Genomic DNA, 22,442 nt, shown 5'->3' with positions numbered 1-22,442 from the left:
GAACTTTATGTCATCATGTGACCTTCTGTAATTACTGCGGTGATTAACAAAATACCTTATAAAGTAAACAACAGATTTTCACAGTTTCAGAAGGCATGTTTGTGAATTTATTTTTATGTAAATTTAACAGAATGTTTTTTTTTTTTTTTTTACAGTGCCAGTGTGTAAATTACAACCTTTTTAAACTGTCAAATGTACAGGTTGTAAACAATTTTTTACATAATTATACTGGCAACCACAGCTGGCAAACAACAGGTTGTTTTTTACAGTGATTTGTAAGGATGCCTCTTTGACAACCATATAGACATGTCAGTTCTATTCAAATTTGTTGTTATTTTTCTGCCAGGAAACTGATCTGGACATATTTCTGCTTGAAACAGCCAACTATTTAAAAAGCTATTTTATGATCTTGGCCACACATATGGACCTTTAAAGCTTTGATGGACAATGGTCTGGTTCAGATTTTGCAATGGAGAGAAAAGAACACTTTCTTTATTGTTAGCCTGTTTTGCATGCGAGCCCGGAATGGAATGAAAGATCCAGGTCAAACCGGTTTAACAGAGAGTATCATCTCATGACAGCGCTTTGCATTTTGTCAGGATATACAGCACTTGAAAGGACTAAATGGGAGTTTCTGTGTGTGCAAGGAGAGTTTACCATAGAGACTGAAATACACACTCATGAGTACTTTGTGTCTGAATTCTCAGAATCTGTCCATTTGGCTTAAAAATTAACCTGAACTAGATGTTGTTAAGATTTTCATTATGTATAAATATACATTTTCTTAATGCAGTCTAAACAATTATGCTCTTAAAATGTCTCTTTAGTCAAACAGAAAAACGTGATTCTGCCTGTTCTGAACTTGTCTAAAGTGAAGCAAGCTGAAAAAAATCGAAACTGTGGACTTTTGGAATTTGTTTATTTAACATGCAATGTATATTTATCTTTACACCAATTCAAAAGATTTAAATTTTCTCTGTTGGGCATTTATTGTTTATGGATACAGATATTGGACAAAGAGACTGTTTAATCCAAAATATAATATTCTAATCCACAGATTGAAACCACAAATTGTGTTTATTTGGGTCACATCACACCTGCAGAAGTGACATTTTCGACAAGTGGCCAGAGTATCGAGGAGTGGCAAACTAAAAGGTTAGATGTACAGTAACTGGGGGATGGTAGATTTGTAAACACACACCTCAGACATTTCTCTCAAAAGCCATTGGGTTCATGTTTTGTACACCTTTGTGGTGTTTAAAATGACTGCATTGTTTGCCAGTGCCAGGTGTACTCATACATTGCCAAAACAAGTGGATTGCATCATATTTGTCAAGCGCTTCTCTAGGGAACAAAAGGATTTTCACAAGAAGTGATTGTAATTTCTGAAATAATACCACCACCTGCTGGTGGACTCCCCTCGCAATACAACACAGATTCCAATCAGTAGAATTCCTAATATGGATTAGGCTACTGGGAATTGAGTGTATCAGTATAATATGGCGTATATATTTAATTTGGTCCTTTCACAGCTAGTCTGTCTCTGACTTGGGCTCCTCCATCACTTTGGCAAAACCAGCGCCGGGTTGACCTTGTGTGCCGCTACAATAATTGAGAATGTTTCAAACTTTTCTGATACAGATAAATAGCACCAGGAATGTACCCGCTGTCCTGTTCTGAAACCGACTTCTCCCACTCCTCCACCTCAACTACAGTAACACGGCTCCATTTCTCCTCCTCCTCAAGTGCTTTATTTATTTGTTCCAGTTCAGCCTTGTACTCTCGGTTATCTGCGTTACCTCTTGTAGTCATGCACACATAGCCACCTGTTGTACAGGAAGATGGGTATTAAGAAGCACATCTGAAATTGAAATGTTCCATTTGCATATACTATACAATATAACCATAATTTAAATGGAAAAATAATGTAAAACTGCTACAGTAAAAAAATTAATACATTTTACAGTAAAAAGAAAATGTTAATTGGTTAACCTGTAGTTACCTCAACATGTAGGTAAAAATATTATGATTTAACAAGATAATAATTGCAATTTTACTGTAAAATATGGAGAAATTTTTTTTGCTTGTTTTTAGATGTAAAAAAGTATGATTTTACCATATAATTAACTCTAATTGTTTTTATTATTTTTAAAAAGAGAATATTTTTTACAGTGATCTATAGTTAACATTATGGTGAAAAACAATAACCTGCATTCCCAGAAGTCCCTGCTTGTCCCATCACATTTTATTACATTTTATGCGAATAGTTGCATTTCTTCTTCTTAGAAGTTTATTTCTAATAATATAAATGTTAGTGAAAAGTAAAATATACAGGCATCAGAATTACATACCGTAAAGCCTAAAACGTGGCCAGGCCACCACATTTTTTTATGGTAAATTTCTAACAACCACAGCTGCTGGTATCTTTCAGATTTTTTACAATGTACAAGTGCAACTATGATATTACACGAATTAAATAAAAGTTTCAATAATAAAAACATAATATATTTCAATTCAATTTAATAGTTTCTGAGTCATAAAACTGAACATATATTTAATGGTACACTCAGTATTTTTTCCCCTTAAAAACAACTCCTAAAGTAATAAATAGTACTTTTGATTTATTATAAAGTCTTGTACACTGCTGCAAGTCCAAGACAATGGCCAGCGCACCTTTAACTTGTCAGATTAAACTTCATGTATGCGTTTCAATAATTATGAAATATTCAAGTCACCTGGTTTTGTAGCTTCGCAGAGCTCACTGATGACTGTCAATGGCACCTGCCCAATGCTCAGAGCTCCAACAATTATAACAATGTCAAATGAAGCTGAGACAGATCAGAGAAAATATCAACAATTCAACCGTATTAATAAAACCATAGACTTAAAAATCAACCAATAAGCATGTTTAAATGATTCAGGCCATTTCTTTAAACATTTAATCTTGTTTTTTTTTTTTTTTGTTTTTTAAGCAATATGCATCCTTTATTTCAATGCCTTGTAAATTAAGGCTTTCATCAGGAAATTGAACCTGCAATATACTGAGCTGATTCGTTAAAACTTATTCTGGAGTTTTACTATTTGATGACCATCCAGACCTTTCTGATAAAGAAATATACATAGTGTTCAGTTACATTTGGACAATTTCAAGTCCAAAACATTAATTAAGCTGTCAGCAACATTACCAACTTCAACAGGAATGGGATCATGACCAAGCAGGCATTGAGTAAGCTGCTGATAGAGTCCTGTTTTCTTGGCTAGTTCCAGCATCCTCATACTTCCATCCACTCCCGCAAAGTGATGAAACCCCATTTTCTTCAACTTTCCTCAACAGAATGGGATTGAGAAAATATAGAAGCACTCTTTGCATTAGCAGGTCTTACAACATTTTATGTGTCGATCAGAATTCAAATGAAGCAAAGCTTACATGTGAAGAGACCAGCCCTGTTCCGCAGGCCACATCCAGGACGGTGGCTTTCTCCCTGTCACCACTAAAAAATGAATTGACACATTCAGCCGCTAAAAAGGGGGCCCGATAATCTAGTAGCTCTACATCCTGTAAAACAAAATTAACACACTGGAAACAGACTATCACCCGACAGCTGAATGTCAATTCCACTGATTATATGGGGGTATTTGATGTGTAACAAGATGTGTAAACTGTGAATCAAACGTGTAAATTAAAATGATAATTGTCATAGTGCTATGTTGCTTGGATCTGCACCCAAGACTTTCACCCACTGCTGCACTTGTGTTTGTGGTTGAGTGACAATAAAGGGATTTGATTTGATTAAAAAAATTACAGATTAAATGTTTCCTAGGAAAGAGCATTGTTTGAAAAGTGCTGCTGCTTTCTATAGTTTACCTGCTCATAGTTCTCAGCCCAGGTATCATAGAAGCTGACCTTATCATGGGCCCCTGTATTTTTATGGGCTGACAGGATCACATTCTTCACATTAGAAAAGGTTCGACTTGGGTTTGCCATTCCTATAGGAAAAAATGAAGCCAATATTGCAAAGATCTAAAAAATGTTCATGGTAATTGTAATTTTTTTGTGACCTTATAACCTGTATATCAACCATTTAAACCTCTTCTCATTTGAAAATGTTTCACAAAATGTGTTTTCTTTAAATGCTTGTTACATTCTACACATAATAAATCCAATACAGGTGGAAAATCAATCCACTTTAATAAAAGTGTTATCGAAAGTCTTTTCTTCCATCGGCCACAAGACATCATACAAATTGGTGCATTGCTGTCTGCTGTTACTCATGACATATTTTGTTTCTTTATACAGATTTTCTATCTGTTATATAGTTTTTTATATTCTCAAATGCTCTTTTTCTCTATTTTTAGAGATATTTTTCTATATAAAGAGATAGAACCAAAAATGAAAATTATCTTATCATTTACATCCCAGATGTGAATGACTATCTTCTGCTGAACACAAACGAAGATTTTTAGAAGACTATCTCAGCTCTGTAGGTTCTCTCAATGCAAGTGAATGGTTAACAAAATACTGAAGCTCCAAAAATCACACAAGAACACATAAAAGTAATCCATATGACTCCAGTGGTTAAATCCATATCTTCAGAAGACATATGATAGGTGTGGGTGAGAAACATTTTTAGTATAAAACCTCCTCCCTGCTCAGTAGGTGACGATATGCACGAAGAATGCGAATAGCCAAAAACAAAAGAATAATAATATGAAAGTGGAGATTTATTGTAAAACAGGGTTTAAATATTGATCTGATTCTCACCCACACTTATCATATAGCTTCTAAAGATATGCATTTAACCAGTGGAGTAAAATTGATTCATTTTATGCTGCCTTTATGTGCTTTTTGGAGCTTAAAATTTTTGGCCACAATTCAATTGCAACTCTTGGGCTGAAATATTGTTTTAAAAATCTTCATTTTTGTTCTGCAAAAGGAAGAACGTCATACACATCTGGGATTGCATGAGGGTGAGTAAATGATTCATTTGAGAGAAAAATAGATTTTAAATTTTTTGGTGAACTATTCCTTTAACTGTGAACTGCTGTAAAGTGTAACATTTCCCCTCAGGGGGATCAATAAAGTTTCAATTCAACACAGTAAAAAAATATTATCTGAACTATTATTTATTATTTCACACATTTAAATATTTGTATTATATATATATACATTTTATTTTATTTACTTATTTACCAGGGACAATGCACATTAATCAGCGTTTCAGTTTTATACTTCAAGCTACTTTCATCCGTAGTCCCTGGGCAGGTTACAACAAATCAGTGCACACTAGTACAGTGCTTCAGCAAGTACTGCAAGAGAAATACAATACCAAATACATAAATACATTACAAGAGTGACGAGGTATATAAAAAACACATTAAGATTATGTAAAGTGCTGAAATACTTTGTTAGATTACTAGTGGTTACAAGTCTGGTCTGATGTTAAAATATAATACAATACCTGCACTTGATAATGTGCAGATACTGTAAATAATTAGTCACGTCCCATAAACTGTTCTCCTTCCTTTCAATAGAGGGCAGCAACGAGAAACAACAACAAAGTGTTACTAAAACTCGAGATTTCTGCACTACAACCGTGCAGATTATGATTTAATAAGAAAATGAGATAGTTGTTTAGAGTTCAGTGTACTTGCCGATTTATTTAACAGTGATTTCGATGAAGGGAACGTATAAGAGCCGAGTTTCCATTGTTGTGGTTTTTGCGCAGAAACTGTAAACTCATACCCGTGGATCGGGCCTGTTTTAACACTACACAAGGTAACCGACAAATGTTATTGCTGGTTGTATTCCTATGTATTTTATAATGATTACAAATTGTTGCTTTAAGTCTTTACAACTTAATTTTGACGAGTAATCGACTACTCCGAGTAGATGTAGCACTGTGCCACAGACCCGCAGCGCTGCCATTATGAATTTGTCAAAAGTAAAAGTCTTAATTTGACTTAAGGACAAAATACGGCTGAAAACTAAAAACAAAACAAACAAAAAAAAAATCCAGCTTTCTTACCATTACCAAATACCATTCTTTGTCCGTTTTCTAAGCTAAAAGAATCAATTTGGACTCGAATTCTGCTAATTCGGTGTGAATAACTCGGCGGACTATTTAAAATATTGGTTTGCTGACTCAGCTATTGACCATAGAAGACTAATAATGTTGTCTGTGAACAGGAACATAGGTGGTTAATCTAAATAATTTGATTTTAACTACTATTTAGCATGCACGGGACCTACCTGTTGTCGTCTGACTCATGCAGATAAAAGAAGCAGCTGCCGTGTGCAAGCAACATAGTGAAGAGACAGATGCTGTAGGGCCTACTTATGTATTCAGCAGCTCAAGTCATTATAAAATCGTTCTACAATCGTTTTTATGCTTTCAGGTGTTTACGAAGTGAAAATGTCGATATTGGGGCTAAAAAAGAAGCAGCCAAAGACTTTTAAAGTCAAAGTCATCACTGTGGATGCTGAAATGGAGTTCAGTTGTGAGGTAAACATATGAACACATGCAGTACTGTGCAAAAGTTTTAGGCACTTGTGAAAAATGTTGCATAGTGAGGATGTTTTCCAAAAATAATGACATAAACAATTTTTATGTATCACTTAATGTCATACAAGTCCAGTAAACATAAAAAAGCTAAATCAATATTCAGTGTGAACATTTTTGCCTTCAAAACAGCACCAATTCTCCTAGGTACCTCTGGACACAGTTTTTCTTGGTTGTTGGCAGATAGGATGTTCCAAGCTTCTTGGATAATTCGCCACATTTCTATCTTTTAGGCTGTCTCAATTGCTTCTGTCTCTTTATGTAATCTCAGACTGACAAGATGTTCAGTGGGGGGCTTTATGGGGGCCATGAAATCGGTTGCAGGGCTTCCTATTCTATTTGCAAAAGTAATTTCAATTAGCAAATGTAATGTTTGGGAGTCTAAGATTTATATTTCCTATTGACACACTAAAGCTGATGATATAAAGTACCATCTTAAGACAAATGCTTTTGTGAAACATCTTATGTGCCCAAGACATTTGCACAGACACAAGACACAATGTGTCAATGTGTCTTTGTTTCTGTGTCCTGTATTGACAGGCTTTCATGTTTATCTTCTAGGTGAAGTGGAAAGGAAAAGATCTGTTTGACCTTGTTTGCCGGACCATTGGGCTGAGGGAAACGTGGTTCTTTGGCCTTAGATATACAGTTAAAGACACCTATGCATGGCTGAAGCCAGATAAACGAGTGAGTTAGACCGCAGTTTGGATTACATTTCTGAGACTGTCGATCATGTGGAGGTACACATGGATTAACTGAGAGACCTATTTATGTTCACATTCATGTAGGTTTTGGATCAAGAAGTTCCAAATGATTCTCCAATTACATTTCATTTTCTTGCCAAATTCTTCCCTGAGAAAGTTGAGGATGAGCTTGTTCAAGAAATTACTCAGCATCTATTCTTCTTACAAGTATGTGGGAGATGCTGTGTTGAATCTGGCATGATTTCTATTCATGATGGTCTTTCTGCTATGTCAAAACCTCTTTTGGTGTTTTTGCAATTTGTTGCATTGATTTTCTTTTCTTTGTGGCTCTCACTGTTGAAATGAAGGGTCTGTCTGTCTGTCTTCTCACCCAGGTTAAAAAACAGATATTAGATGAAGAGATATTTTGTTCTCCAGAAGCCTCTGTTCTTTTGGCATCATATGCTGTTCAAGCCAAGGTTGGTTTCCATATCAACCTTTGTGTGTATGCATTTAATAATATAGTAGTGCATATATACAGTACTGTTTATTAAATATTTTCTGTTTGTGAATGTTTCTACAGTATGGTGATTATGATCCAAACTTTCACAAGCCAGGCTTCTTAGCTCAAGATGAACTCTTGCCCAAAAGAGTGAGTAATGGTTGTACTCGTTGAGAACGAGTTAAAGTAACCATCTCCGTAGTTTACATTGATCATGTATTTGATTTTTGTTTTATGTTTTCTAGGTGCTGATGCAGTATCAGATGACACCAGACATGTGGGAAGAGAAGATAACAGCTTGGTATGCTGAACACAGGAACATCACAAGGTAAGACTGTGCATGTCCTATTTGTCTGTTTAAACCACCTCTCACACGGACCACATGACCAATGCATTCTTATTTGTGTTGTGTTTGTAGGGATGAGGCTGAGATGGAATATCTTAAAATAGCACAGGATCTGGAGATGTATGGTGTTAGCTACTTTTCTATTACAGTAAGTCTTCTGTTTTCTTTATTAACCCTTGTGCACTGTTCGTTTGCAAGTCAAACTTGTGATATTCGCGGGTCAAAAATGACCCGAACATACATGTAATATTTTCCTTATAGTAAAATTAATAACGTAGTAATACTCATTTTACTAACGTAAATACACTAAAGTTGTGCATTTGGGGGGATGTTATGGCATTTAGACCTTATTTAGCTGTAAATTACTAAATTACACCAATAATTTTCACATAAAACAAGCACGTTATCTTCACTTCAATAAAAAGCTTAATTTCAGTAAATTGAAAGTTTCAAAACTTCACAATTTGTCATGCATTGGGGATCTCTAGTGATATCATCTGGAATAACAAAAAATATATATTTACATGAAAAAACAGCTGTGGGCAGTAGATGACTTCAGTGCTCCATGCATTGGCTGATCTCTTTAAGAGATCATGTTCTAACAAGCTTAATTTCTAGATATTATCAAGTTATGCACTAGATACTATAGTCAAACAAGCCTGTATGTGTGTGGGGGTGTTTTCTGCATTGTGGATGTTTTATTGATATATATATATATATATATATATATATATATATATATATATATATATATAATACTCTGTATTTTAGTATTTCTCATTCATTACCTATGGCGGTTCAAACATCACAAGTGTAGCTTTTTCTATCTGAATCAAGTTCAGATTTTTTGTTTGTGTTGAGATAGCTAGTGTAGGAAAAGTCACCAAGTCTTGTACCACTCAGATAAAGAAAATACATCAAAACGGGTCCAAAAATTGTTTTTTTAGACCGTCTGTTCGCTTTTGCTAACACGTCCACATTAGCTGTCATAGTAATTATACAAACTTGCATATGTTCTCAATGCATAATTGTTTAGCATTGGATGTTTTGCCATTGATTATGTTTTTCATGAGGGCAGTATCCAAATATGAACACATTCATCACAGACAACGGCTTAAAAATGGAAGAGGTGGCATACGTATGAAATCTCAGTTGCTACTAGGGTTTACAACTGTCCCGTTTTAGCCGGGACATCCCGTGTTGTGGCAGAAATTACGATATCCAATGCGGGATACCTAATGTCCTGAATTTTAGCGTGCAGCGAAAGGTCCCATATCGATGGCTTTCTGTCCTGAATTGAAGCATAGAAGTTTCGGACAGTGAGACTCTAGAAGAGTCCTGTATTGAGGCACTCAAAATGCTCAAGCATCCCACATTCGCATGAGACATTCATTACCTTATTGTGTTGTGGGCTGGTGGCTCGCAGCCAGTCTGTATGACCGCACCTAAACACCTTTCCTTTTTGGTTAGGTAAAGCCAATGTCTGAATTATTTTAAAAGAGTTTTGCACTGCTTTGTCTGCCCTGAAACATATGCATGACATATGGTGTGTTCCACCAAGAAGTGATCATCCCTCACTTTATCTTTCATTGTTGAAGGGCTAAAAGGTGTAATCAAATGGTCATTCTGAACACACTTTAAGTAATTTTGTATTGAGAATTCTCTTGAAATTATCCTACAGCATGGCCATTATTATTGTTTTCCTTACGAAAGGCCCTATGGCTTCATTTACGCCATTTGGAATCCATTATATGTCTTCTTGTCGCACCTGATGAAACGCCACTACAAAACTGGTGAAAAACCCCTACTTGAAATCTGATGTAACGGTTTAGACGGAGATGCATTAACAAAAATCCTACAAAGGTGGTTTGGATCAGGCTTGTAAAAATCAGATTTTATGTGTTTTTGTCTTGGTGAGATTAAACAAACCTGATGAGCCAAAAAAAAATATTTCTGCCTGTCTAAACATAACCTAAATGAGAGTTTGGATTTGCTTTGCAAAATGAATCTCCTCCTGATATTAGTATTGGATATTGTGTGTTGTAATCGCTAAGTTTGAAATGGTGTACAGTTACAGTACATCTCTGCTACTGTCATGTTTCTTAGCAAAACAAGAGGGACACAGAGCTGCTGCTTGGAGTTGATGCCCAGGGTCTTCACATCTACAGCCCCAACAATAAGCTGTCCCCCAACAAATCCTTCCCCTGGAGCGGAATCCGAAACATCTCTTACAGTGAGAAAGAGGTCGGGAGAAACCAAAAAGTTCTTGGTCAAAAATTTAAATTAACATCTGTATGTCTTGACCTTTCAGAATGAGTGACGCAAAAACATGTTTTTTTTTCTTATCAGTTTACCATCAAGCCATTGGACAAGAAAAAGGACGTTTTTAAATTCTACTCTTCTCAGCTGAGAGTTAACAAACTGGTGAGTTTTTTTTATGATTAAATAGTATTGCTGTTGCATTTTTTAAATGAGTTCACTGTTCAGTCCTAATATCATTTGTGCTTATTAGATCTTACAGCTGTGTATTGGGAACCACGACCTGTTTATGAGGAGGAGGAAAGTGGATTCCATAGAGGTGCAACAGATGAAGGCCCAGGCCAAAGAGGAGAAGGCCAGGAAAAAGGTCTGTGTGAATTTACATCTAATTAAAAATTCCATCATTAGTAGATTTTCATTATCATTAACCTCATTCATTAAGCATTGTTCTGTGGGATTTTACTTTGAACGAACCACTCTGTTGTAACGAACTCTGATCCTCAAGTTCACCCCGCCCCCTCTAGCTCTCACGCTCGCTCCCAATCACCAGAATATTAGTTTCACCTGCACGATTCATTTCCTCTATATATACTCTGCCCTCTCCCCCCCACGTTTGTTGGTTATTGTTTAGTTACCCCTTCGCTTTGCCAGCTCTAGTATTCCGCTAGCTTTCCAGGGTTTCGACTACTCCAGTGTTTGTTTGTTTGTTTGTTTGTTATTCTGAATTCCCGGCTTCGACCTTACGCTCCCCTCGACTACTCTTCTCTGGATTTGCCCCTTTGTACTTTTGCCATTCTGCCAATAAAGCAGTTTTACCCGACATTGTGATTATCTCTTCTTGTGCGTGTTACATCTGTTTAATAGTTTAATATTTGTTATAATTAACCTTGTTCATTAAATACGGGTCTGTGTAATTTGACTATTATTTCTTATAAAACATTTATTTATTTTGAGGAATATTCAATAAAAGCTATGCTCTATCAACAGTATTCGTGGCTTAATGTAATTTTCCACAGAAAAATATATTGACTGAAAGAATATAATTACATAAGACACTTACAAGAGCTTAACTATGATTAAACCTGAAACATTCCTTTGATGTTCATTATGTTTAATTAAAATGTATTTGAAGATGATGAATATTACACTAATGAAACATTAATCTAACACTGAGGCTAAGGAGGCTGGCGCTTCAGTCCAAAACACAGCAGGGTTCGCATTAAAAATTTGTAATATGAAAAGCTGTATTGTGGACCGTGGTACCGAACCCTGTGGTGTGCATAATGACACTAAATTAATAATAAATAAAAAAACAGTAACATTAAACAATAAGGTTTCATTTGTTATCATTAGGTAATGCATTACATATCATGAATGTTTTTTTAAAGCATTTATAAATTTTTTAATTGCATAAACTTTGTTAATGTTAGTTAATAAAAATTGTTCATTGTTAATTCATGTTAGTTCATAGTGCATTAATGTTAACAAATACAACTTATGATTTTAAAAATGTATTAGTTTAGGTTGAAACTAACATAAAGATTAAATAATGCTGTAAATGTATTGTTCATTATTAGTTCATGTTAACTAATGTTGTTAATTAATGTCAACAAATGAAACCTTATTGTAAAGTATCTGAAGGAATCTTAAACCAGACCAATGCTATACAGGGTGTAGGGTTGTGCCGATGGACGATATCATCGTCCATCGTGATGGCTGACCAACATCACGATGTAGAGCCACCATCGTGATGCCACGCCCCCTTTTGCGAGTCTTGCTAGTGTGACTCACTAATCCTAGTCTCTTCTATAGTTAACCTAAAAACGTTGCAGGGATTGCTCTGTAAATTAAATTGAGAATATAACTAATGCATATATGCTATTTTAAATACTGTAATATATGCCAGAGACGTGACGTGTTAGTCTGTGAAAATACCGTCAGGCAGGCTACACATATTGATCTTGACATTGTTAGCTTCTTGTCTTTTTTTTTACATGTCTTACACTGTACATTTAGATTAAAATATGTTATGTTGTAGGCTACTAGAAAATAGACTTTATTAATTAATTATTAGTAGTTGTAGTGTCTCAGAAAATCTTGCTCATTGTCACATAGCACTTGTATACACTGAAGCGGCAGTTTAAGATAAACCCAGACCAGCGAACGTCAAATAACTTTTGTCTGGTTAATACTTTTAAAGAAAAATTTCCTTGGCCATAAATCCATAATGTCAAATCAAATGAAAGAAACAAGGTGAATATGAATAACACACATTTATTAAAACATAGAAGAACAACAAATAAAGAACAAGAAAACGGAACAACACTCAGACCGAAACTCGGCATTAACATTTCACTTATAATTAGCAGCACAATTAACTTCAGCACAGGCTACAAAATAAATTATGTTATTGAAATATTGTAAAGTGGTCATATGAACTACACAAATGAACGTTTAAAAAATTATATGCAAAATCGAATAGCTCCGCAACGGATGGCGAAAAATGCGTAAAGAAGTCTAATATCTTTCACAATAGACCATGTTTAAATTTCGATGTTTCTGGCCAGAAATACCAACATATTCACTTTATCTGGTTTTAATAAGCTGCGGATTGGAGTAACTACACTACCCGCTGTGCTGAAGACCCGCTCTGATGGATTACTGGTAGCACATATGCACAGATATTTCCGTGCTAATCTTGCCATGAACGGAAACCTTTTGTCGTTCGTTTTCCAAGCGGGTCAGCGGGTCCTCTTCCCCATCAATGGCCATTTCCTGCAGGTACATGGTCATTTCTGCCTCGACCTTTTGCTCATCAGTGAGTAAAATAACGAAATTATAGTTTTTAAGTGGAAAATAGTATTTATGTAAAGAGATATATTAAAATAAATAGTGCACAACTCTTCTTAAGTGAAAGCTAAAAAAAAAAATGCTTCACGTGTCGTGCAACCTACTGATAAAGCGCCGACGAGTCATTAGTTGGGTTAGTAAAATAACGAAATTATAATTTTTCATATAATTTTTGAAAATTATATGAAATTATATACCCCCACCGACGATATCATCGTCCATCGCGATGTTTTACTGTCAACATCGTCAACTGCCAATTTAGGGGACATCGCCCAACCCTAATAGGGTGCCAGGAACAATCTGACTCTGATTCGGTCCGCAGCAAACATGTCCATTATGAAAACCACCTAAATGTACTGATATGTGCAGTACATGTTTAGCCTCAATTGGTATAAAGTATAGAAGAAAGAACAGCAATTGAATGGAATCAGATCTTAGATCATTTGTATTATTAATGTGTGGTATTTTCATTGGAAAATTTGTTGGATTTTTATATTTAAAAAATGAAACTTTTTCTGATATTGTATTATCTTGCATTGTATCCCTGCCATTGGCTTATTGTGTTTGTTTAGGTTGAGCGTCAGATTCTTGCGCGGGAGAAGCAGATGAGGGAGGAAGCCGAGCGAGCAAAGGAAGAAATGGAGCGTCGTCTGTTCCAGCTACAGGATGAGTCCCGAATGGCCAATGAAGCTCTAGTGAGGGTTTTGATGCTTTAAATGGGATGATTCCAAATATTTGAATCCCTTTTCTCTGCCAGCGTGTGATATATTTCCTCCAAGCCACAGCAGAATAAAGTATGTGGCTGGAGTTGTCCCATAAATCCGGCAGTAAATTTGAATTTGGTCCAAACCATTGTCCCGTACTCCTATTAGAATTCTATTCATGGTCTGTGAGTGAGTTTGATCCTGTAAGCCATTCTTATCTGTTTCCCTCTCTGCAGCTGCGCTCCGAGGAGACGGCCGACCTTCTGGCAGAGAAAGCACAGATCGCCGAGGAGGAGGCCAAACTACTCGCCCACAAAGCAGCCGAGGCAGAGCAGGAGAGGCAGAGGTTGGAGGTCACAGCCCTCAAGACAAAAGAGGAGAAGAGACTGATGGAGCAGAAGATGAGAGAAGCAGAACAACTGGCAGTTAAACTTGTTGAGCAGTCAGAAAGGAGGTGGGCCATTAGGGTTGTGACAAGACCAATAGCAGTGAATTTTCATGATTCTCAATACTGATTCCGATAGCAATGCAAAAAACAAATATTCAGTTTTTTTGACACAGAATATTTTTTTTTAATTATTATTATTTTGCCTGTTTGAGTTAACTTTCACTCAAGACATAACCAGCCTTGCTTAGGAAGACAAGAATCTTGACCAAGAAATACAGATGATCGTTTAGTGAGCATATGTCAGCCCTCGGGTGCCAAAGTAAACGAATACTTGGTACAACCAATACTGTTGAAAGACTAGTATCTTTGCATTTTTTTTTTTTATTTAAGGATCGACTAAAGTACAGTTAATAGTGACATTCCCATTGATGCCAATTTATGTGGATTCAGAATGTGGGAGGTGCTAATGCAACAAGAGAATTTGAATTCTTTCTTGTTTTTGTGGCCCCCAGACTGAAGGAGGCAGACCATCTGAAACAGGACCTTAATGAGGCTAAAGATGCGGAAAGAAGAGCCAAGCAAAAACTTCTGGAAATCACCAAAACAACATATCCTGTAATGTTGCTACAATTCATATAAAACTATTCTGCTTTGTAATGTACTTATTTGGCTTTAAATCTTATAACTTTTGTTGCTCAGCTGATTGCAGCATACTCCAACCCTCCTCCACCTGTTGGGCCTGACAGTCCAGATATGGCTGTGGAAATGGGCAGCTCCGTCCGAATGGACTTCAAAGACTCAGATATGAAGAGACTGTCAATGGAGATTGAGAGAGAACGGTATGAACTTGATGTCATGGGTTGTCAGAAAGTATTTGTGGAAATCTTTATTAACGCATATTCCTCTAAAGACTAGTGTAAAGTGACATTACTCCGGCCAGTGCGTGCCCATCAAAGTTGAGAACGAGATACAAGCAATCCAATTTCATAATATCTGTTGTTTACAGTCAGTTGTTCACCAAAAAGTAAAAAGAAACATTGATTCTTGTCAGACATAGATCAGATGCAATAAAGAAACCATGCAATTCTTCTCTCGTTAATGTGCAACCAAAAACCTGGCTGTTAGACGCTTGCTCTGAAGTACAGATTTTCTTAAAGACAGTACAATTTTAGCACTTGTCAAGCAAATGAATGTAAACTCTTGCAAATATTAAACAAGTATTTCAATCAGTGACAGCTCATCATTAATAATATATGCCATTTCATGACATTTGATTTTTTTTATTTGATACATTTTTTAAAAGCTAAAACAGGGCTCAACACTAAGGATTTTTTCTATTCATATTTTTACTCGCCCTGGCAAAACTGTCACTGGCCCAACATAAAAATGACAAATAGCGGTTTTTACCATCATGCTTGGCCTGGGTAGCTCAGCGAGTAAAGACGCTGACTACCACCCCTGGAGTTACAAATTCGATTCCAGGGTGTGCTGAGTGACTCCAGCCAGGTCTCCTAAGCAACCAAATTGACCCAGTTGCTAGGGAGAGGAGAGTCACATGGGGTAACCTCCTTGTGGTCATTATAATGCGATTCACTCTCGGTGTGGCGAGTTGTGCGTGGATGCCGCGGAGAATAGCGTGAAGCCTCCATGGTCTCACATGGTAACGCGCTTAACTGAATCACATTTATAATTGGCAAGAAATTATTTATGCCTTATGTAATCCCATATATGTGCTTTACAGATATACATTCATAAATACATCATATTAACCTCAGCCGTCCTGCCATTTACACAGCCAAGAGTTCTATGGAGGAGATGATGGGTTTTCGGTCACCCGTTTAGTCATGTTGTCATGCAACTTTTGCCCATGTGTAGTGTTTTCACAAGAATGATCAAAGATTTAGTCATTGGCTGAGAGAACAGACTTGCTACTAAATCGGTTGTGATGTGTAATATACAGTAGGTAGATATTAGGCCTAATCTGTGAATTAACAATGTGTATATAACATGAAATCAGACAACCCAAACAAGACCAACACTGACTAATATACAAAGAACAAAAACAAAAATACCTGTATGGTCCAGAAATGAGATATGTAACAGGTGTTTTATGAGGATGAAGTAGACTTTCAAATATTAATCTTCACCCTGCAGCTGAACAGCTCTGATAATAATAGCCTAATAGCCATAGTGATTTTGCTTCTTTTGAGATCAAATGGCATTATCATGTCGTATTAATGTTTATGTTTTTAAACATTACCTAATTAAATGTATACTTACATTTTGGATATTGAGCAGCTTGTGATTTCCAGACATGTGTCTAACTGGGGTTTAACAAAGTTTATTACGTCTCATTCGGCACTTCATCTCTAAAGGCGAATTAATGAGAGAAAATGTGTTTGTTTTTTTACAGTGGGAATAAAACTAGCGCTCTGTCCCTTTATGAGAGCACATGCACATTAAACAGTCTACGCTGCACGGAGAGAGATGATGATGATGATGAGACATAAGCACGGAGAGACATGGATTTTCAATCCTATAGAAAGAAACTGTTGATTTCTTGTGTTCCAATGTGCGGATAAATAATTTTCACCAACATGTAAAAACGATGTGGGGATTTCACGCACCGTGAACATTGAATGTGCGGGGATACTTAAAATGTTGCAAAACATGTTAAATCCCACTACGAAATTCATTAAGTTGGGTTTTTCCTGCTATTTTCTACACATTGGTAATAGCTGCTGCTAAGACACTTGGAAAAAAGCGAGGACAGTGCTAGGAGAGTGCGATCGGTGTCTGCATGATCTTGTGCGTGTACGCGACTGTGCCTTGGCGCATCCATTAAATTATGCATTTGCTCAACTTTGCTAGATAAATACACACGCTCGCTCCTCGGTTAGAAGACTTAGTTCATCCATCCATCCATCCATCGTCAACCGCTTATCCTGTGTACAGGGTCGCGAGCGCGGAAGACTTAGTTCACTCAGTGTAATTTTTGTGCTCTCTTGCTTGTTGATTGTTTGCACTAATGTTATAAATGCAGCACTGGCCCAATCAGGCAAGTGCCAGTTCAAGCATCTGGCCCGAATCTCTCTCACTGGCCCCGGGCCATCAGGCAGTCCTTATTGTCGAGCCCTGTACAATGTTTTTTAGCTTCCAAATGTGCTATATACACACATTTTCATATACTATACATAGTGCACTACTTTTCCTTTCCGATTACCTCCTATACATTTGTTATGGTCCATTCATGCCATGTCGGAATTACTTTAATTGCAAGTTTCCGACTTGTAAATATTGTTAATGTCAAGACAAGTAAGACAAGTTGGGAACTCAGAATTATTTTGTTACTTATGTGAATTTCTTGAAAATTTTAAAGTGGTGCTTGAAAAAGCAACTGAGCCTGTACAAACCCTGAATAATGTTTTTTGACTTATGAGCAAAGTAAGGTTTGTGGTTAACATTACTTGAGATTTTCCCGTTTTGTTCCACAACAGAGATTACACAAAGGCTTTCAACATAACAATCGACTTCAGTGGTTGACTGATGATGTACACATAATTTGCCAAGCAAATAAACTGTTTACGTGCTTCACATTTAATGGGCAATTAAGCAGATATCAATTGAAGTCCCAAATTAACAATTCTTAAACGCACACTTCAGCTTCAAAATTCACATTTGAGGTATGACTGTGACCCTGTAAACCAACCTGGTATTAAGCTGGGGGGATCCGATCACAAGTGGTCAAGCAAGACACATCACTGTTTACACCTCGTTGCTCAGATGCATCTCCTGTGACAAACTTGTGTTCGGATTTTGAGGGGAGGGACTAATTTCATAGCGACATGCATCAGTCAGTATGTCAGTGTGTTACTGCATATAATAAACCACAAAAAAGTCAGAAAAACAAAGCGAGAAAACAATGCACTGTTTCTCCCAGAGAGTTGAAATGTAGTTTAACCACAAATACAACATTTCAAAACAGAATTATTCATCGTTTTAGTAGAGTACCTGTGTTAGCTTCAGATGTGTGTGCTTTTGTCATCTGTGTCCATGCATGTTGATATCAGACACACTGAAGTAGGACTCTGAAGTTATTCACTTTTTTTTTTCCCCAATTGGGACGGTTACTTTTTAAAGCCTTATGTAACTGGCAAAGTTTAAAACAGCTAACAGTTTAGCTTCGTTGCTGTCTGAAACAGACACGAGGAGGTCGCAAGCAACTTTGAATACCGCCATGTGTTAAAAGTTTTTATGATTTAGACCCCGTTTATGCCTGTATTTAGCACTGACCACTTGAGATCAGCTCACCTGAAATGTGTCTTAAAGGGTTAGTTCACCCATGAAGGAAAATTCTCTCATCATTTACTCACCCTCATGCCATCCCAGATGTGTATAAATTTGCATAAATCAAATAAAGATTTTTGAAGAAAGTCTCTGCTCTTTTGGTCCATACAATGTAAGGGAATGGGTGCCAAAATTTTGAAGCTCCAAAATCCACATAAAGGGAGCATAAAAGTTATCCATATGACTCCAGTGGTTAAATCAATATCTTCAAAGCGAAATAATAGATGTGGGTTAGAAACAGAACAATATATAATTCCTTTTTCCTTCACTTCCATGTTCTCCTGTTTTTGGTCATTCACATTCTTTGTGCATATTGCCCCCTATTTGGCTAAATATTGATCTGTTTCTCACCCACACCTATCATATAATGTCTGAACATGTGTATTTAATCACTTGAGTCATATGAATTACTTTTATGCTCCCTTTATGTGGATTTTGAAGCTGCAAAACATTGACACCCATTCACTTACATTGTATGGACCTACAGAGCTGAAATATTTGTTTAAAAAATCTTCATTTGTGTTCTGAAGAAGAAAGAAAGTCATAGACATCTGCGATGGCATTAGAGTAAATCATGAGAGAATTTTCATTTTTGGGTGAACTAACCCTTTAATACGATGAAACAAGGTGTGCAATTTATGATCAAAACAGGCAAGTCTCTTAAAGTGATGTTAACCACAGACCTTATTTTACTTCTAAATCAAAAACTACTATTCTTAAAACCCATTAGACTTTGCAGAAGGAACCCGAGGATAGAAAATAATATTTTTCATCTTCATTTTAGGACTACAACTGAACAGATCTAAATACTCTGTTTCCTTATTGTTTGTGTCTCAGGATGGAGTACATGGAAAAGAGCAAACATCTTCAAGACCAGCTTAAGGAGCTAAAATCTGAGATTGAATCCCTAAAGTTGGAAGAGCAGCACCAGGCTGGAATCTACAGCCTCAGGAGTTACACAGAGCCTCCTTATATTCCCCACAGCAATGTAAGAAACACACATATTGCGTACTCAACACCTTCTGTTTACGCTAGATCTTTGGCAGGGCTCAACAGTAAGGATTTTTTTCTGCTGGCCTGTTCCTTGGTTCAGATTTTTACCTGCCCTGCCAATATTTTCTCTGCCTTACTACACAAAATGTCATTTTATTTTTATACAAATATTTTTGTGTTTAATGTAGAATACAGATGGCTGACTGTATATTATCATGCTTATTACACAGCTACTATCCAAATAAATAACAGACAGAAATAATTTACTTGAGTTGATATGTATTGCACTGTGATACGAGTAGCAGGAAAGATGACCCGCAATACCCATATGAGCGAGCAGTCTGATACGTCTTAATCCTGTGATGTGTGGTTGTTACACAGAAATATCAGATCACTAGATGGTGCCATTGACCAATCAGAATAGAGTATTCCAGAACGCAATGTAATAAGCAGCTTTAATGTAACGCCATGGCAGCTATTCATAAAAACACTTGGTGAAAAACGTTACTGATTTATTTATAATTTTCAACCATTTTAAATGATGCATTTCGGAAAACCAAATGTTTAAGTTTGCAAAACATTTCAACAAATGTAAGACAGTGACAACGAAGCTCTGACTCTATAGGATAAGTGACAGTTTCTTCAGCTTGCCTGAATCTGTCTTGCAATAGTCCCAGGCCATCCTGATTGTGGAGTCCGGTTTTTATATGTTATATAAACAGATACATTTGCATGTTTAGAAACTTTGCAGGGCCACTCAGGGAACGTTTGCAGAATGGCAAAGTGGATGCTTGCTGTCAGACTGCACAAATGTTTTTTGGAATTTCCCATCTTAGAATGTAAAACATTTCCTTTTTTTTTTTTTATTCACATCATGGAATGGATAACATTCCCTAGGAGACTGTAACAATGTTCTTATTCTGATCTGTCGGTTGCAGAGGAATTCTGCCTACATGGCTCAGATGGCCTTCTATGAGGAAGTGTGAAAGAAAAATCCATCCATTGTTTAAGCAGCACAAGAGGTCTGGAGAAACACAACAGTTTGCAGCTATCACTGAAGCATGCATGTACACCAAAAATGCAGACATAGCCTCATTTACTGTGTTTTTAAACATTTATTTAAATTGTGTACACTTGCATGTCATTTTGCTTATACCACAAATGGTTTGGCACATGAAATGAAACTGATTCATCTTTGTCTGTTTATTTAACAAAATTATTTTGTTTGTAAATGCAAAATAATGCAGATATAGTAAAAAGAAAAGGGACGTTTCTCATAAAAAAAGTGCCTTGAATGGTGAACACAAGCTTGTTTGATTTATGTGAATAAGGTTGCTACGCCACTAGAAACACAGCAAAATTCACTTTTGGTTTATAAAATATTTACCTAAAATTCTCCTATTGTACTTCGTGGTGCCAGATTTAACAAATGTAACTACACTGGTTGGCAAAAAATGCATTGTAGTTTTAACTACGGTAACCGTGAATGTCAAATGATTTTAAGTATTGCATGTTCTGGACTTTGGAATTTAGTATTTTTTTTTTTCATTTTATGTGTTGGATATAGCAATACAAAGGCAGTTTTTTTTTCCTACCATTTTTGTTACCAAATCAAATAATGCATTGAAGTTAGTGTTAAGGGTATGAGCTTTGTTGACATTTCAGCAATCTACTGTACATGGTGTAGCAAAAATTTTAATATTTTTACACGAGTAATGAACATTTCAAACCTTTTTTTAACCCCTCAAAAATAGAAATGAGAGCTGTAACCTTTCTTGATACCTCAACACTAAGCTGCAGGTATTATCTTCTGAAATGTTTTTCCAAAATGTATGCAAAGTACATTGGATTCATATTTTGCACTTTTTTTGTGTGAATGTCTTTATACTTTAAGATAGTAGATGGAGAACATTTGTGTTGATGCGAGACAAAATATGCCTGTGCTCTCATATAAAGGGATGACTTCTAATTTGGTTGAGTTTAGACTGTAATGCCACCCATTGTTACAGCTTGTCATCTATTTAGCAACTTGTTATATTTTGCATCAATTAGAAACCAGCCAGTAAGTGAAATTAGATAAGTGTTCACAAGCATAAAAATGCATTGTGGGAAATATATATTGTAAATACACTTCATTTATTACAAAGTCTTACATGAGAAGTGGAATACATTTTTGTGTTATCAGCAGCATGACTATGTGCACACTAGCTTAAGATGTCTAAGACTGTGTGACCACAAGGCAACTGTTCATGTTTTAATGAATGCCACAAACACCTGCTAGTCTCTGCCCAGTTTGTCCTTAAAAACACTTTTTTTTATTTAGTATTTGTCTTGTCCTAGCTGCCCCACATAAAGTGCCTTGTTTTTGGGAAGTGTGTATTCCACTAAGCATGGATGGCTTTCACGCTTTATTTGAGTTAAGTAGCTATTGGATCACAGTATCACTGCCTTTGTTTAGTATTTGTGCCCTGGATGCAGAGATCAGACAAAGTTGGCCAATGGTGATGTGGACATATTCTTGTGTGCAGAGAATTGTAATTGTACAAATAAACTGCAAATATGGATTTCAGAGTTTTGCCTTGTGTTTGCCTTCTGCTGCAGGTTCTGTAAAACACACACACACACACACACACACACACTATCAAGTACTTCTGGTTATGCTTTCACCACTTCCTATAGTTTATCTCCAGAACATTCACTACTTTACTATCTTCTACTTATATTGGGTTCCCACACATCCTGGAAAACCAGGAATTTTGCAATGCCGTTTTCCATTCATGGAAATATTTGAGGATTAGAAAACTGTTTGA

At 36.3% G+C, this 22,442-nt stretch overlaps 2 protein-coding genes across 3 annotated transcripts; one reads left to right on the top strand and one right to left on the bottom strand.

Moving 5' to 3' along the window:
• Positions 1 to 398: 398 nt before the first annotated feature.
• Positions 399 to 6,309, bottom strand: mettl27 (methyltransferase like 27). 2 transcript variants are annotated; one of them, XM_052100213.1, is made up of 7 exons: positions 6,251 to 6,262; positions 5,192 to 5,307; positions 3,866 to 3,987; positions 3,428 to 3,556; positions 3,186 to 3,321; positions 2,736 to 2,828; positions 399 to 1,826 (listed from the first exon to the last, which is right to left on the bottom strand). In XM_052100213.1, exons 2-7 carry the CDS (start codon positions 5,205 to 5,207, stop codon positions 1,603 to 1,605), a joined length of 720 nt encoding a protein of 239 aa, XP_051956173.1. In that variant the 5' UTR covers positions 5,208 to 5,307; positions 6,251 to 6,262; the 3' UTR covers positions 399 to 1,602. The 2 variants fall into 2 exon arrangements, with proteins under 2 accessions (XP_051956173.1, XP_051956172.1); XM_052100212.1 differs by lacking the exon at positions 5,192 to 5,307 and having other exon boundaries at positions 6,251 to 6,309.
• LOC127625125 (merlin-like) lies at positions 5,542 to 22,213 on the top strand. Its single transcript, XM_052100211.1, has 17 exons — positions 5,542 to 5,776; positions 6,397 to 6,503; positions 7,122 to 7,247; positions 7,349 to 7,471; positions 7,639 to 7,722; positions 7,827 to 7,895; positions 7,991 to 8,073; positions 8,164 to 8,239; positions 10,198 to 10,335; positions 10,441 to 10,515; positions 10,604 to 10,717; positions 13,773 to 13,895; positions 14,141 to 14,358; positions 14,805 to 14,907; positions 14,992 to 15,131; positions 19,477 to 19,627; positions 20,571 to 22,213. Exons 2-17 carry the CDS (start codon positions 6,414 to 6,416, stop codon positions 20,616 to 20,618), a joined length of 1,761 nt encoding a protein of 586 aa, XP_051956171.1. The 5' UTR covers positions 5,542 to 5,776; positions 6,397 to 6,413; the 3' UTR covers positions 20,619 to 22,213.
• Positions 22,214 to 22,442: the final 229 nt, after the last annotated feature.

The sequence above is a fragment of the Xyrauchen texanus genome, chromosome 31, assembly GCF_025860055.1.
Source record: "Xyrauchen texanus isolate HMW12.3.18 chromosome 31, RBS_HiC_50CHRs, whole genome shotgun sequence".
Lineage (NCBI taxonomy): Eukaryota > Metazoa > Chordata > Actinopteri > Cypriniformes > Catostomidae > Xyrauchen > Xyrauchen texanus.
The sequence above is the reverse complement of the archived record's forward strand: the minus strand, read 5'-3'. Positions and strand labels throughout refer to the sequence as shown.

What these genes read in the sequence shown, in the direction of transcription:
- LOC127625125 (XM_052100211.1), top strand. Translation starts at nt 6,414, where the DNA reads ATGTCGATATTGGGGCTAAAAAAGAAGCAGCCAAAGACTTTTAAAGTC. An exon ending in AAATGGAGTTCAGTTGTGAG is followed by an intron (nt 6,504 to 7,121) that starts GTAAACATATGA and finishes TTTATCTTCTAG; the next exon opens with GTGAAGTGGAAAGGAAAAGA. An exon ending in ATGAACTCTTGCCCAAAAGA is followed by an intron (nt 7,896 to 7,990) that starts GTGAGTAATGGT and finishes TATGTTTTCTAG; the next exon opens with GTGCTGATGCAGTATCAGAT.
- mettl27 (XM_052100212.1), bottom strand. An exon ending in CAGGGCTGGTCTCTTCACAT is followed by an intron (nt 3,322 to 3,427) that starts GTAAGCTTTGCT and finishes TGTTGAGGAAAG; the next exon opens with TTGAAGAAAATGGGGTTTCA. An exon ending in CTGCGAAGCTACAAAACCAG is followed by an intron (nt 1,827 to 2,735) that starts GTGACTTGAATA and finishes CCTGTACAACAG; the next exon opens with GTGGCTATGTGTGCATGACT.